The following is a 16532-nucleotide window of genomic DNA, read 5'->3' on the forward strand; positions in this document are numbered from 1 at the left end:
GGAAGCATTTGTGGGGTTAGGGGTTAGAGAGCCTCAGCACAGCCCCGGGGCAGCAAAGGCCTCCCTGTGGTAGAGCTAGCCTTCTTTCCTCCCACTCTTCCTCCCCCCCCCACCCCAGTCCCCAAGGCCGCCCCTCACAGTCCCAGCTTCCTCCGGGCAGGGGGCCTGGCCCCCACAGCCTTCCAGGCCAGCCCCTGCAGCACCACCTGCCCCAGCGGCCAGCGACTTCCTGTAGCGCAAGAGATTTATGCAAACGGGCTGGGGTGGTGATGTCACCCCAAGGGGACTATCTTCCAGTGGCAGGCCCTTCGATAAAATCAGGAACTTGCGCTGGCCCTGCAATGTCAAGGGAGGGGGCTCACGCAGGGCTCCTGTAGCTCAGGGGCAGGCCCAAGCCCTGCGCCCGCGAGTCAGTCCAGCCCCTGACGGGGCTTCCCATCCCAAGGGGCTCCGCACTGGCCCCCACCGAGGCAGGGGACCGGACCGGAGCTCGGCTGGATGTTACAGGCGTGCAAAATGGAAGGGTTTCCCCTCGTCCCCCCTGTGAGTACTGGGACTCCTCCACCAGCCCAACCTGTGGCCCTCGGGCGCCCGCCCGCCAGCCCGCCAGCCCGCAGGCTGCCCTCCCGGCTTGCTATCAGTGGGAAGTTGGTGTTTCCTCCTTGGAGCTCTGGCCTGAGAACCAGCGGGGGGCCATTGGGTCCTCAGAGCATGCCCTGGCGGCTGAGGCTGGGCCCGTGTGGGGCTGTGATCGGTGGGGCCTGAACGGTTATTTATAGATGGGGCTCGGTGGCAGGCCTGAGCTCCAGGGCAGGGTACTGGGCCGAGGATGGGGAGGGCGGCGGCAGAGAGGTGGTGGGGAAGGAGATGGGGAGACTGGCATGGGGGAAGTGGTCCCTGGGATAGTAAAGCCTGGAGAGCAGGAGGCAATGGTCTCGCCCATGGCCTGGGAGCTCCTGGGGACGAAGGCTGCTGTAAGTCTGGGTCCCCAGCGCCCGGCCTACGGCCTGGCACAGGGGACATGGTTGTTGACCGCAGGGTCTGGGCTCAGGGCCCGAAGGTCCACAAGAGGCCAGGCAGAGGCAGGGGCCAGGGGTGGGGCAGAGGCTAGGGCTGGGGCTAGGCTGGGGCTGGAGACATCCTGGGGCTGAGATTGGGGCTGGGTAGGGCCTGGTTGAGTGTGGGGTTGGAGTTAGGGCAGGGGCCGAGGCTGGGACGGACGGAGACGAGATGAAAAAACAGGACCAGGGGACCCCAGGAAGTTCAGGGCAGCAGGCTGGGGCACCCCACTGCTCCTGCTCTGGGTGACAGTGGTGGCCTCAGGTGGGTGTCAGACTTGGGCTCCTCTGAAAGGGTCCCTTTCCTTTTTCTCACTCCATCTCCACGCAGCAAGGGTGGGGAGCCCCGGAGAAGGGATCGGCAGGGCCTGCCCACCTGACTCAGCTTTCCCGGTCTAGAGGCAGCTCCCGTCCCTCGCCTACCCCAGCCGCCCACCCAGTGGGGCCTCAGAGCCCCAGGGAGGCCCCACAGCGCTGACACCCTGCTGCCCGGCTGCCCTGCCTGAAGACCCAGTGTTGGGCTCCCGGCTCCTCACTCGGCCTGGCCTGACAGCACCAGCCAGCTAGCCCCCTGACCTGGCCCTGTCCCACCCTCCCCACTGGGACCAAGGAGGTGGGGGGAGGCAGGGGAGGATGGAGGTGGTCCCTGGAAAAGTCAGCTCTGTCTCAAGAAGGTGATAGGCTCAGGGGCTTGGCCACCCTGTCTCTGACCCTTGACCTCCAATCCCTAAACTCCAGATAGAGGGGCTGGAGGCACATCTTGGACTCCCACACCTAACCTTCAGCCCTCTCCCCATCCAGGGGCTACTGAGTGCTCCTGGGAGGGGAGGCGGGCTCCCAAGGCAGCCCTGACCCCAACCCGAGCCCTGAGGGCCAGAGTAACTGTTGTGCAATCCTGGGCACACGCTTCAGGGTGGGGAGAGGCCTGGTGACTGCTGGGAAGACTGTGGGTGTGCATGTCCCTGTGCCTGTGCCAGTGAGTGGGCGGGGGGGGGGCGCGGGAAGAGGGGGAAGATGGGGGGAAAGAGGAGTGAGAGGGAGGGGAGGGGGGAGAGAAGGAGGGGAAGGAGGATCCCAGGGAGGGTGTCGGAGGAGCATGGATGAGGGGCAGTGAGAGGATCAGGGCTTGGCCATCCCGTGGCCCCCAGGGCCTGCCTGGGTGAGACTGTGAGACCCATCAGGTGGGCAGCCGCTGGAGACCACAGTGGCCTGAGCATGCTGCCTGGGGCCTGGGCACAGGCAGTGAGAGAATGGGGGTTGGCTGGGGGCTGTGGAGGCTGGCAGGAGGACAAGCGTGTGTGGTGAGGACGAGTGTGCAAGTGGAATGTGAGTGATCGTGGGAGGACATAGGTACGAAGGTGAGTTTAAGGTGCTTGAAGGCAAGTATGTGGCTACGTGTGTGAATCTGGTGACTGTGTGGGCCTCCAGGGTGAGTGTAAGTGTGTATGTGTGTGCATGACCGCAAGTGCGTGTGACTGTGAGTGACCTTCAGAGTGAGTGTGAGGGCGAGTGCGAGGGGACCTGTGGGCGTGAGTTGCTGTGTGTGTGTGTCATAGGGACTACGTGTATGTTTGGGGGCTGTAGGTGTATCAGTGTGAACGTGAGAGGGCGGGTCTGTGAGATTGGGGCGGGTCTGTGAGATTGGGGTGTGAGTGTGAGTGTGAGTGCGGGTGTGAGTGTGAGTGCGGGTGTGAGTGTGAGTGTGCAGCGCTTGTGAAGAGGAAGGGCTGGGGGGTAGAGGGAGGCAGTGCTCTCCCCTCAGCCTTTGTCCTCTTTTGACCTCTGACCTCCAGGGTCCCTGTCACTCCTGGGTTCCTGCTCCCACTCTCTGTGGCCTCCCCCAGTGCCAAGCAGAGAGAGGCCCGATGCAGCTGCTCATTCTGGGAGGACAGTATGGACCCTACATACTGGGGGGCTGCAAACCTGGCAGGGGTCTCCCCACCTGCCTGAGTCCTGACACCCTCCTTTCCCAGCAGCCATCGGAAGACCTGGTTCCCTATGACACAGAGCTGTACCAACGCCAAACGCATGAATATTACCCCTATCTCAGCAGTGATGGCGAGAGCCACAGTGGTGAGTACAGGGCCCCCCGCCCCACTTCCCCAGCCCCGCCTGGGCGCCCGAGTGACTCCTGGAGTCTGGAGAGAGAGAAAAGAAGAAATGGCTCCCAGGACCTCTTTGGAATTCTGAGAATTGGACCACGCTAGTTCCTAAAACCCCCACTCCACACCCACACTCACACTCCACACCCACACCCATACCCAGCCTGCAGTTACTGAGCATCTTTGGTGCCAAGGCACGAGGCCAGCTTCTTCCACGTTTATCTTCTTGTCCAATCCTTGTGGTCTTTTTACAAGCGAGGAAACAGGCTTAGGAAGCTAAGTGATCTGGACAAGGTCGCACAGCTGGTCAGGGGAACCCAGGTCTGTCTGCTCCAGGGCCCGTGCTTTTCCACTCCCCTCTCCCCCCAATTTCTCCCTCCTCCTCTGTTCTTGTCACCCCCTCACCCTGAGCTGTTGGTGCAGGCCCATGCCCTGCTGTGTGTAGCTAGCAGCGTTTCTTAACCCCTATTAACACTTGGGACCAGATAATGCTCTGATGTGAGACCTGTCCTGTTCACTGTGGGATAGTTAGTGGTGTCCCTCGCTTCTACCCATAGATACCAGTAGGACCACCAGTCATGGCAACCAAAAGTGTCTCCACACATTGTGGAATGTCCCCTGAGGGACCGAATAACCCCAGTTTAACAATTGCTGGGCTAAAGGAGGCTCTGAGGGTCCCCTTATTCAGCAGGGGCTGAAGCCCTCCCTTTGCTGGGGTGGGGTGAGAATGGAGCCTGGGCTAGGATGTCCTTCTGTCAGGATGTACCTGCCCCCTCCTCCCCAAGGCCCAGCCTTGATCCTGGAGCAAATTCAGGGGAGGAGAGAGAGGCATTAGGTGCTGGGGAATGAGTGGGTCTTGGCATATTGATGGGGACACCCCTGAACCAAAGGTGACCTAGTTAATGGGTCCTCATTGGGGTTCTGAGACCCGGGCAGGCCAGACACTAGGGTGTCTGCAGCCCCTGAGGGAGAGGGCCACTGGGTGTCACAGCTGAGCAAGGTTTCACACTTGAAGGCCACCCCTGGGGGCCAGTCACACAGGGAGCTCCAGTCTGCAGGCACATCGAAGGCAGTCTTAACCTGATGGCCACACCCAGGGGTGCCACATGCGGCCAGTCCTTACTTAGGGCTCTCATATCTGATGCCAAACCCGGTGAACAGCTCACCCAGAACCCACACCTGGAAACTGTTATAAAGACCATCCCTGGAAGCCATGTCTGGGGAGGAGGTGGTGGATGAGTCTCAAGGCCACTTCAGGGGACACACAGGCTTCTTTCAGAACCCCAGGGCTGGAAAGGTTTTAAAATATCCTTCTTCATCCGTTTAAACTTATTTATAATTCTGTAAGAAATGCATCCTCCCTGTGGAAAAGCCAGGCAATTTAGAGAGAACGTCTCCTTCATTCAACTCCCCCAGCCAGGATCCGGTCTCTGTGAGTCAGGACCTGAGAAGGTTCCTCTGGGCTTGAGGACTGGCGCCCCCTGGTGGCTCCAGGCCGCAGGACGGCTCGGGTCCAGGCTAGCTCAGGGCTGCCTGGGGCTGCTTCCAGCATTATGGATCCTTCTGCCTCCGGCCTGACCCCGTCTCAATTTCACCGGGTCTGGGGGCATTTCCTTTGGGTCTACCGAAGCCTCAGTTTTCCCTCCTTTAATATGTAATATGGGGGTGTTGTTCATATATTCAGAAATGAGCTAGGCCTGGGGCTGGCTGATGGAGAGAGTGCTTTAGAGAAAAAGCCTGTTCTTACCTGGCTCGGTGCCCAGCCCGATCCCTTATCTCTGGGAAGTGACTCCCGGTTTGATGCCTGCGCACCCTGTTTGGGTCATGAAGGCCCAGTGTCTTCAGAGACTCCTCCACTCCTCCAGGTGTCTGATCTGGCCTTCCTGATACCTGTGGGAAGTTCTTGTCTGAAGGCTCAAGAGCAGAGACATTCCACACCCTCCCCCCAGTTCCTGCATGTTCCTTGGTCTAGGTGTTAGGCAGTGAGGCTTAGTGAAAAGGCACCCACCCGGCCTGAGTCTAGTCCCGGGCCCATCACTCAGCGTGTAACCTTGGAGAAAGTGACTTCATCTCTCTGAGCCCTGTTGCCTCATTTATAAAACTGGGAGCGTGAAAATACCGCATCAAGTTGTGACGATTAAACGAGGTGAAGCAGGTAATATATGAGCTAATGTACTGAGTCCCAGGCCCGGTAAACACTTATTGTCACACCCCCTTGTCCACACACCCACCAAATAGCCTCTGATTACACGCCATGCACGAGACACTGTTCTAGGCACTGGGGGCTGTGAGCACCGGGTGTGGGGTGGAGGTAAAAGGTAGGCAGGGTCTGCAGGGGGCAGACTGCACAGGGCCTGAGCGCCAGGGTGGGAGTTTGAATTTTATCCTACAAACAATAGCAGCCATTGGAGGTTTTGAGCAGGAAAATGACGTGATCTGAATAACCCTGTGTGTGTGTGTGTGTGTGTGTGTGTGTGTGTGTGTGTGTGTTTGGTGAAATTCTAAATAAATTTTAACTTTTGAATTATTAAAATAACAATTACTCATTGCAAAAATCTAAAAAAATGAAAAAATCTAACAGTAAATCAAGTAAAATACTTCTCTCTTTCCAACCTTACTCCCCACTGATAGCATCCTCAGTCTATACTCACAGACATTTTATTCTACATATATAATTCTGTATGTTTGTAAATATTTGCTATACATGTGTGGAGTCTATTCATTCAAAAATGAAATCGTGCAATCACACTGCTCTGCTATTTACCATTTTTTTTACTTAAACTTATAGACATTTCTTCATGACATCCATAGCATATCAGAGATAGATTAAAAATAATCTGTATAGCCGAAACCGGTTTGGCTCAGTGGATAGAGCGTCAGCCTGTGGACTGAAGGGTCCCGGGTTCGATTCCGGTCAAGGGCATGTACCTTGGTTGCGGGCACATCCCCAGTGGGAGGTGTGCAGGAGGCAGCTGATCGATGTTTCTCTCTCATCGATGTTTCTAGCTCTCTATCCCTCTCCCTTCCTCTCTGTAAAAAATCAATAAAATATATTTAAAAAAAAATAATAATCTGTATGTTAGGTGGAGCTGAATCTAGCTCCATCTATGCACCTGTACTATAAAAGTTGAGAAGCTGGCTTTCTAGTCATTCACAATACACACACACTCACACACTTCTCCACACATACCAAGGTAAGTGTATAGCAACCTTTTTCTTTTTTTCTAGTTTTATTAATTAATTGACATATAACACTGTATACATTAAGGTATACAGCATAATGACCTCATGCATACTTATGTATATATATTACTTATATATTTATAAACTTGACAACCACAAGTTTAATTAGCATCCATCACCTCGTATAGTCAAAATTTTTTTTCCTTGTGATGAGAACTTCTTGCAACTTTTAAACATACCACACAACAGTGTTAACCGAAGTCACCATGTTGTACATTGCATCCCCAGGACTTACTTATCTTAAAACTGGAAATGTATGCCTTTGACCCCTGCCGTCAATTCCCCACCCACCACCCCATCCCCTGCCTCTGGCAACCACAAATCTGATCTCTGTTTCTATGCGTTTTGTGTTTTTTAAAAATATATTTTTATTAATTTCAGAGAGGAAGGAAGAGGGAGAGAGAGATAGAAACATCAATGATGAGAGAGAACCATTGATTGGCTGCTTCCTGCATGTCCCCTACTGGGGATCGAGCCCACAACCCAGGCATGTGCCCCTGACTGGAATCGAACCTGGGACCCTTTAGTCCGCAGGTCGACACTCTAGCCATTGAGCCAAACCAGGTAGGGCGAGTTTTTTTTGTTTTTGTTTTTTTTTAAGATTCCACTTATAAGTGAGATCAAACAGTATTTGCCTTTCCCTGTGCAGTAACTTTTGTTAAATGTATCTGAATTTTCCACTATTATGACCATGTGACTATTACAGCTGAGCCACCTGGCGTTCTTTACCTGTATGTTCTCATCCCCGCCTTTCTCAGGGGCAGTGTAGCCAGGAGAGAAGCATCCTCATTCTGGGACGAGGTTGCTGGGGGCACACCCCACCTCTCCATCACTATCTGGGGTGACCCTGGGCAGGATACTTCACCTCTCTGTGCCTCACCTTTCTCTTCTACTTCGTGTGATTGCTGTGAAGATGGAGGAATTGTATGTAAAATGCTTAGAACAATGAATGTTATACTATAAGGACTTGTTAATCTTATCAGTATAGTTTCCTGAAAAGGGTGTGGGTAAGGCTTTGTGGTCGTTTGTTTTACCTCCTGTCTTTAATCTATGCTTTCACTTGATTAATGGCAGCGTGGCTGTGTATAGAAATCTGGGTTAAAAATCATTTTTTCTCCTTAGAAATTTGAAAGCGTGCCCTAGCCAGTTTGGCTCAGTGGATAGAGAGTTGGCCTGTGGATGAAATGGTCCTGGGTTCGATTCCAGCCAAGGGCGCATGCCCAGGTTGCGAGTGCGATCCCCCCCAGTAGGGGGCATGCAGGAGGCAGCCTATCCATGATTCTCTCATCATCGATATTTCTCTCTCTCTCTCCCTTCCTCTCTGAAATCAATTAAAATATATATAAATATATTTAAAAAAGAAATTTGAAAGCGTTTCTCTACTGTCTTCTGGTTACCAGAGTTTTCTTAGGAAGCCGGAAGCCTTTCCACATCCTCTTTTTTGGAATGTAACCTATTGTTTGTTTATTTTTTGTTTGTTTAGTTTTGTTTGGAAGTTTATAGTATCTTCTCCCAACATCTAGTGGATCCACTGAGTAAGCTTTTAAAAAGATTTCTTTGGCTGCTGTGTGGAGAGCAGATGGAGAGGAGGCAGGCTCAGGCAGGAAACTGTTGGAATAATCCAGGCAAGAGATGACGGGGGCTGGGACGAGGGTGCTGGCTGTAGAGACAGGCAGGAGTGGATAGATTCAGGATAGATTTTTGAAGGCGGGCTCATAGAATTTGCTGTTTGTTATGATTATTTTTTTAATTGTGGTGAAATACACATAAATAGAAAATTTATCATTGTGACCACATTTAATGCAGTTCAGTAGCACCACGCGCACTCACATTGCTAGGTGACCATCACCATCACCCATCTCCAGAGCTCTTCCATCTTGTAAGGCTGGGACTCTGGCCCCATTAAACGCTAACTCCCCATTTTCCCCTCCCCTCAGCCCTTGGTAACCACCAGTCTACGGTCTGTTTCTCTACATGAGGTACCACATACGAGTGAAATCATACAGTATTTCTCCTCTCCTGTCTGGCTTGTTTCATTCAGCATAACGTCCTCAATGTCCATGTTGCAGCCAGTGTCAGAATTTCTTTCCTTTTCAGGGCTGAATACTATTCCGCTGTCTATATTTACTGCATTTTGCTTATCCATTCCTCTGTCGTTGGGCACCTGGGTCGCTTTAGTTATTGTGAATAATGCTGCTGTGAACATGGGCGTACAAATATCTCTTCCAATCCCTGCTTCCAAGTTCTTTTGGAGTTATACTCAGAAGTGGAATTTCTGGATCACGTGGTAATTGTATTTTTATCTTTTTGAGGAACCATCATACTGTTTTCCACAGTGGCTGTGTCATTTCACATTCCCACCAGCAGTGCACAAGTGTTCCAGTTTCTCCACATCCTCACCAACACTAGTCATTTTCTGTTTTTGGGAAATAGCTGCCCTACTGGGTTTGATAGGATTTGCTATTTGTGGTGGGATTGGTAAAGGAGATAGAGGTCTAAAGTATGACTCCTTCTCTCCATCCATCCATCCATCCATCCATCCATCCATCCATCCATCTTCCCATATACCCTTTCATAGTACTAACCATCAACTTGTTTATCCATGCATCAATTTAATCATCCACTCATTCACCTTTCCAACTGTCCTTCCCTCCACCTACCAAACCCTCCATCCATCTCCCACTGACTTATCCATCCAATAACTATATGTAAGCATCTTTAAATCTCAAGCACATTGCTAGGTGCTGTGGGATGAACACAACTCAGGTCCTTCCAGATTTGTCTTTGCAACAAGGGAAATAACTAAAGCCGAATAACTAAGATCCCAGGGAGAGAGTAACAAGTGCCATGGGGCCTGGAGCTCTCTACTCTAAGCCATCTCTGAAGAATTTTCAAGAGGCTGGCCGTCAGGAGCCCAGTGATCTGTGACTTACTGAGAAGGTTTCTTCTCAGCTCTTGCTTTCTTAATTCCTCATCTCCCTCCTCTGTCTTGTTCTTACTTCTGCTCCCCTGGGGGAGCCCTGGCTTTAGGCTGGGATTTCTCTTCTGGGGAGATAAGGTCAACTAAATGACACTTAAGGCTTGAGTTTTTTGTGAGTGGGGTTGTTTTGAATTTCCTTTGTGTGTGTGTGTGTGTGTCTTGGTTACATACAGGTATTAGTGAAACCAAAAACCTGAGTAAGAATAGGGATGTGTGGATAGGACTTTGGTCCCAGATTGGGAGCCGGTTGAGAGGGGAGGAAATGAAAGATTTAGATGAATGGGTTATTGCTGACTGGATGGGTGATAGATGGATGAATGGATGGATGCACTGATGCATGGATGTCTGAATGACAGATGGATGGATGTTTGGAGGTGGATGGATCATGGATAGTTAATGGTTGGATGATGAGTGGATGAAGAATGGATGATGGAGGGGGGTGGATGATGGTAGACCAGCAGATGGGTAAGAACAGTCAGTAAAGTCTGTCCCCATGGGTCTTACCTAAAGCGTCCATTAACAGTCTTGTTCCTCAGAGGTGGTATGATAGAGTAGTAGGAGTGCAGTCCCATGGAGTCACACACAGCGAGGTTTGGATGAAGGTCGACTGTGACCTGCTTTGGGAAATGCTGGCCTCAGGCTGGGACCACCAGAGTGAGCCCATGGCCTCAGGTGGAGCTAGGACAGAGGTGGGAGCAGGAGGGAAAGAGCAGCCAGGGCCCTCCCCCACACCTAAAGAGCTGCGCGTACCCAGGGTTCCCCCAACCCCGAAGTGGAGTGGGTGTGAGGGTGGGGGTTGGCGGGCAGGATCGATGGGGCATTCTATGAGGATGAATGCATCTTCAACTCTGGCAGCAGAAGGCAGAAATGGGGAGGGCCAAGAGTGGGGCCAGAGGGTGGATTTACAGCTAAAGAAGAACCCGGGTCTGCTCACTAAGCCCCAGACCCCGCAAAGGGCCTGTCTCTGAGGACAGAGCCAGCACAGGGGGAGTTTCTGGATCTCGCTAACTCACGGCAAGATGAAGTGTTGTTTTGTCTTCCCTTTGGGCTTAGTGATTTTGTGGAGAGTCAGAGAGTGCTTAAGAGAATAGGATTCATTCACACATCCAGGAAACATTTGCTGAGTGCCTGCTGGGTCCAGGCACTGGGAATACAGAGCTGAATAAAAGCAGTCACTGCCACCCTGGGTTGTGCTGGGGCCCCACTCCAGCCTCTGGGGGAGCGTGACAGCGGGGCCCCTAAAACTGTTTCTCAGGGCCACTGACTAAGGAGACAGGAGCAGAGGGAAGAGGAGGAAATAAATATATATCAAAGCATTTGCCTTTTGCTCAAGTGCTCATCTGGGCTCTCTAACTAAACTAGTAACAGTGGTAATAATAATAGCGGTTTGTTTGTGCCAGGTTCTAGTCGAAGCACTTTGCAGGCTCACGGGATCCTCACCACAAGCCTAGGAGATGGGGTAGTGATTAGCCCATCTTACAGGCGAGGGAACTGAGGCTTGGGGAGGTACAGTGACCTGCCCGTGTCACACAGTGGTAAATGGCAGAGTCAGAATTTGAACCCAGGCCTGCCTGACTCCCAGATCATGTATTTCTCCCCTCTCCGCTATGCGGCCTCATAGAGGTGGGAGTCTGGACTGAGGAATGATTGCACACGTGAATGGGACATCAGTTAACGACCCAGCCAGGCCTCCCGCTTGTAGCACGGGGAATGAGAGGCTCAGGGTCACATGGCAAAGCCCTCAGAGCCCCCAAAACACATGTCATTTCTCAGGGATGTGTGAGTGGGTATATGCTTGGGCGAGAGAGAACAAGAAAGAGGGAGACAGACAGGCGCACGCCACACACACGTGCACATGGCCGGTGGTGGTCCCCCTGCGGGGCCCTGTGCTCGTCCCAGAGACGCTGCCCTAGCCTAGCATCCCATACACTCTCTGTTTGGGTCCCTCTTGTCACTTTATCACCACACTTTCTTCTGGACCCCACAACGTACCCAGGAAGTCCTCAGACATGTGGCAGTTTTTGTTCCTGGAAAAGGTGCCCAGAGGAACCACGGTGAAGGCCTGCCCGAGTCCCTAACAGGGCATGTGACTGTTCCCCAAACTCGAGTCCACCCCGCCGCAGACTGAAAGCACCCGTGGGGGAGTTTCCAGGAAGCCTCGGGTCCTGGTAACCTGGCAGGAACACAGACACAGCTGCCCAAGGGCAGCACCGTGCGTGCGGAGCGGCTCTGTGCGTGAAGAATGTCAGCCCTGTGACTTTGCAGTCACACACCTTGGCCGTGTGACAGGGCTGTGTGCATGTGACTGTGGGCAGCCAGTCAGCTCAGGAACCACTGGGAGGTCTTAACTCCCAGCCTCCTCTGGAACTGGGGGTTTTACAAATGCGAACTCATTGGTAATCTCCTGATAACCATTATCCCCATTTTAGAGGTGACCCGACTGAGGGTGGACAATGTCAGAACCAAGATGCAGACTCTGGCGCAAAGCCTGTGTCCTTGTGGCCGCGTGGGAGGCAGAATAGAAATGTGGTTGAGAACGCAGACTGTGCTTCAGCCCTGGGTCCTGGCTCTGCCAGTGACGAAGCCGTTGACCATGGGCACGCTATGTGTGCAGCCTCTCCAAGCCTCAGGGTCCTCATCTGTAAAGGGGGGCTGTCAGATAACAAGCTGGCGGTGAGATGGCTGATGCCACTTGCAGCTCAGCCTGGCCCGTGGTAATGGCCCCATAAGTCCTGGCATTCTTTTTATTGATTAACATTTTCTTTATTGATTTCTTTTTTTTTAGAGAGAGAGGAAGGGAGAGGGGGAGAGAGAGAGAGAAACGTCAATGTGAGAGGGAAACATCTATTTGTGAGAGAGCAACATCAATTGGTTGCTTCTCACACACACCCTGACCAGGGACTGAACCCACAACTGGGCATGTGCACTGACCAGGAATCAAACCAGCTACCTTTGGGTACACAGGACAATGTTCAATCAACAGCCACACTGGCCAGGGATATGGATTATTTTCAGAGAGAGAAAGGAAGTGGGGGAGGGGATATTGATTTGTTGTTCCACTTATGTATGAATTCATTGGTTGCTTCTTGTATGTGCCCTGACTGGGGATTGAACCCACAACCTTGGGTGTGGGGATGATGCTCTAACCAGCTCAGCTACCCAGCCGGGCCGGCCTGGCATTCTTATTTTTTAAATCATTCTGACCTTTTCCTGACGGGCCTGCTGTGCTCACCGCCTGCTGCCTGGCTGTGCCCCGCAGACCACTACTGGGACTTCCACCCGCACCACGTGCACAGCGAGTTCGAGAGCTTCGCGGAGAACCACTTCACGGAGCTGCAGAGCGTGCAGCCCCCGCAGCTGCAGCAGCTCTACCGCCACATGGAGCTGGAGCAGATGCACGTGCTGGACACCCCCATGGCGCCCGCCCACGCCGGCCTCGGCCACCAGGTGCGTGCGGCCCGGCCCGGCCCGGCCTGGCAGGAGCCCGCCGGCGGCCGGTGGGGAGGCCCAGCTTCACAGGAAGCTGACACAGGCTCTTACTCAACTCGGCTTCCTGCCCCACAGCACCAACGGCGGCCGGAGCCCCAACGGCTCCTCCTGGCCCTCTGGCTGACCTCATGACCCCATGCCCCTTCTCTCCTCTCTCCCCACAGTGGACAGAGTCCAGATAATCCCCACACCACACACGGATCCACTCGACCCTAACGGCCTTGTCAGAGGCCTTCCTGACCCTTACTGGCTGCAACTCTCGTTCACTGGGCCCTGAGGGATCTGGCATCCAAGTCACTGAGCACTGACCTGTACTGACCCCTGCTGGCCCTCCCTCTCCTCACTGACCCTGTTTACTGACCCTCCTCAGTCCACCAACCCTAATCCCCGTCAGTGACCTCCACCACCCCTCACTGACCTCCACTGCCCTTTCACTCACTCATCATCATTCACTCGGGTACTCTTCACCCCCACTTCGTACCCAGGCCACTGCTAGTCCATATGGTATCTTCGTGTGTGTGAGAAAAAAGGGCCCCCTTACTGGGCCCTGAACCAGGGGGTCCAGCTTGACGGGATTTCACGACCTGCACCCTGGTGGGTGGGGACCCTGCCTGTAACCTGATTGACCTCCAATGTCCCCAGCCTTCTTCCAAATCTTTCTGGCCCCTGCTGACCTCCCGCCCTCAGCACTAGTCTCACTCAGTGACCCCTGCCTTGCAGCTCCCACTGTCCCTCCCTGACCTCAACTCTCTTTCCAGGTCTCTTACCTTCCCCGCATGTGCCTCCCGTACCCCTCCCTGTCCCCGGCCCAGCCCAGCACGGATGAGGAGGAGGGTGAGCGGCAGAGTCCCCCACTGGAGGTGTCCGATGGAGAGGCCGATGGCCTGGAGCCAGGGCCGGGCCTCCTGCATGGGGAAACAGGTAGGGGGGCCCAGCCCCAGGCCCCATTCTGGCCATATCTGTGCCCCATGCCCACTCCAGCCAAGGCCGACTGATGCAGCAGTCATACCACAGAGCTGAGTGTGTGATGCAGCAGTCATACCACAGAGCTGAGTGTGTGATGCAGCAGTCATACGGCAGAGCCGAGTGTGTGAACATTTGCCAATGTGTGTGTTCGTGTGTACCTTGTGGGAGCATCTATGGCCGTCTATACCTATGTGTGTGTGTGTCTGTGAGCATGTGTGCATGAGAACTGAGTGTACGCAGCCGCTCTGTGCCTGGGGGTGGACGGGTGTATGTGCATCTGCACCCCTCTGTGCTGTGTGTGCGTGGGTGTGAGTGGGAGTGTGTGCGCCAGGCATAGGGTGGGGGAGCTGGTTCCCCTGTGGACCTTCCCGAATCCTGTCCTTCCCCACAGGGAACTCCCAGGGCCCCCTTTCTGGGTGGTGGACATGGGTCCCATGCTGGGGCGCTGACCCCCCCGCCCCCACAGGCAGCAAGAAGAAGATCCGCCTGTACCAGTTCCTGCTCGACCTGCTCCGCAGTGGGGACATGAAGGACAGCATCTGGTGGGTGGACAAGGACAAGGGCACCTTCCAGTTCTCGTCCAAGCACAAGGAGGCGCTGGCACACCGCTGGGGCATCCAGAAGGGCAACCGGAAGAAGATGACCTACCAGAAGATGGCCCGTGCCCTGCGCAACTACGGCAAGACGGGCGAGGTCAAGAAGGTCAAGAAGAAGCTCACCTACCAGTTCAGCGGGGAGGTGCTGGGCCGCGGGGCCCTGGCTGAGCGGCGCCACCCGCCCCACTGAGCCCCAGAGAGTGACCCGCTGGGCCCACCAGGCCTCCCTGCTGGCCATAGCATTAACCCCTCACCCGGCCCGGACACAGGGAGGGAAGCTCCCAGGGGCCAGGGCAGGACTGTGGTGGGCCAGGCGCGCCTCACCACTCACTCCCTCCTCCTCCAGGCCCCAACCCACATCCCTGCTTCGCCTCCCACCAGGACTCCAGCCCTGGCTCCAAAAGGCACCTGGGGTCTGACCCCTGGAGAGGGTCAGCCCGGCTGAGTGCCACCAGGTGCTTCCTTGGGAGTCGAAGCCATCAGACCTGTGTACATGACCCCCCTGTAAGCACCTCTCCCTTCTCACACCCCTGTCCCATCAGCTTCCTCAAGAAACTCTTGCAGCACAGAGAGTCTCTTTTAAAATGGATTGTCCGGCCCTAACCGGTTTGGCTCAGTGGATAGAGTGTCAGCCTGCGGACCGAAGGGTCCCAGGTTTGATTCCGGTCAAGGGCACAAGCCTGGGTTGCGTGCTCGATCCCCAATAGGGGGCCTGCAGGAAGCAGCCAATCAATGATTCTCTCTCATCATTGATGTTTCTATCTCTCTCTCCTCTCCCTTCCTCTCTGAAATCAATAAAAATCTTTAAAAAAATAAAATAAAATAAAATGGATTGTCCGCCCCGCTCCCCCGTGATCTCCCCTTTTCCCATTTATGTATCGGGCACTTCCTGAGGACACCCAGTGCTTAGAGGCTGGGGGTGAGGACATAGGGATAGGCCGGAGCTAGAGCTGTGGACAGAATGAGTTCTCGTTTTCATTAGGGAAATAAATCATTATAAAGCCCTCCACACCTGGTACATGGTTTTTTGAAAAAGCCTCAATGAGGCTTAACCTCATGATCCTTGGGTTATGCCCCCAGTGGTGGTGGTGACGGTCATGGCCACTGAGCACATGGCAGCCTTGAGAAGCGGGGTCTGATATCAGCCCCTGGTGTAGACTGGGAAAGGAAGCTCATAGAGGTCAAATAATTTGTTCAAGGTCACACAGCTGGCGAGGGCCGCAGGCCGATGGAGCTCCAGGTGAGCTGCCCGTCAGTGTGAGGAGGAGCCTTCACGTGTCTGGAATGGGGTACAGGCCAGCAGCAAGGTGACCCCATGTGCCCAGTGGGACACAGAGTGTCCGCCTGGAATACGTGTGAGCAGGACCCCTGGGTGGGCCCGGTGTCTGGTGCTCTCTGGCTCCCAGGCCACAGCAGGGGAGGAACAGCAGAGGGTGGCGGGGAGCCTCTGAGCTTCTTGTTCCCGACTGCCCAGCAGCAAGAAGTGGCGGCCGACAGCGGGAGTGAGGTAACTCCCGAAGCAGCCTGCAGACCGCAGAGAACCCAGGTTCTGGGGCCCTCTGTGTTGGGCAGACACCCCGCATGCCTCCCCACCCCGAGGCCTGGGGCTCACGGAAGCCCAGCTGTGACACTTCCTACGCCGTCTCCAGGCCCTGAGAGAGGGTCGGTGGTGTGCAGGCCTGCGATGCGGTGGGAAAGTGGTTAAAATGGCAGGAAGAATGGATTTCTGTGTTTGCAGGGATGGTGAGTTTCAACCACGCAGACAATGCTTGTGTGGAGAAAGGCTTCCTCCCGACCACGTGGGGGCAAATGGCCTTTCCTGACCTCACAGTCAGCCTCGCTTGTAACATGTAACCTGCTTCTTTCATGTATGTATAGATATGTATATACAGAAGAAGCAGAGAGGCCCTGTGAGCTGCACCAGGGTCCCGCAGCACGAAGCCAGCCAGGCCCTGTGAGCTGTGATGTCTGGGGTCAAATAATAAGAGCACACGTCCCCTCAGCATCTTGCACACGCCTGGCCCTGCTCCAGCGTTTCCATAGGTAAACCCACTGCGCTCACGGAGCAAGCCCAGGCGGCGGGTGCTGGCGCCCTCAG

At 54.3% G+C, this 16532-nt stretch overlaps 1 protein-coding gene across 2 annotated transcripts; it reads left to right on the forward strand.

Moving 5' to 3' along the window:
• Positions 1-274: 274 nt before the first annotated feature.
• On the forward strand, positions 275-15442 carry SPI1 (Spi-1 proto-oncogene). 2 transcript variants are annotated; one of them, XM_080640050.1, is made up of 5 exons: positions 275-543; positions 3035-3131; positions 12643-12830; positions 13631-13793; positions 14305-15442. In XM_080640050.1, the coding sequence occupies exons 1-5, from the start codon at positions 499-501 to the stop codon at positions 14622-14624; spliced, it is 813 nt and encodes a 270-aa protein (XP_080496176.1). In that variant the 5' UTR covers positions 275-498; the 3' UTR covers positions 14625-15442. The 2 variants fall into 2 exon arrangements, with proteins under 2 accessions (XP_080496176.1, XP_080496175.1); XM_080640049.1 differs by having other exon boundaries at positions 341-543; positions 3032-3131.
• Positions 15443-16532: the final 1090 nt, after the last annotated feature.

Source organism: Plecotus auritus (genome assembly GCF_963455305.1).
Source record: "Plecotus auritus genome assembly, chromosome: 9".
In the NCBI taxonomy this organism is placed as follows: domain Eukaryota; kingdom Metazoa; phylum Chordata; class Mammalia; order Chiroptera; family Vespertilionidae; genus Plecotus; species Plecotus auritus.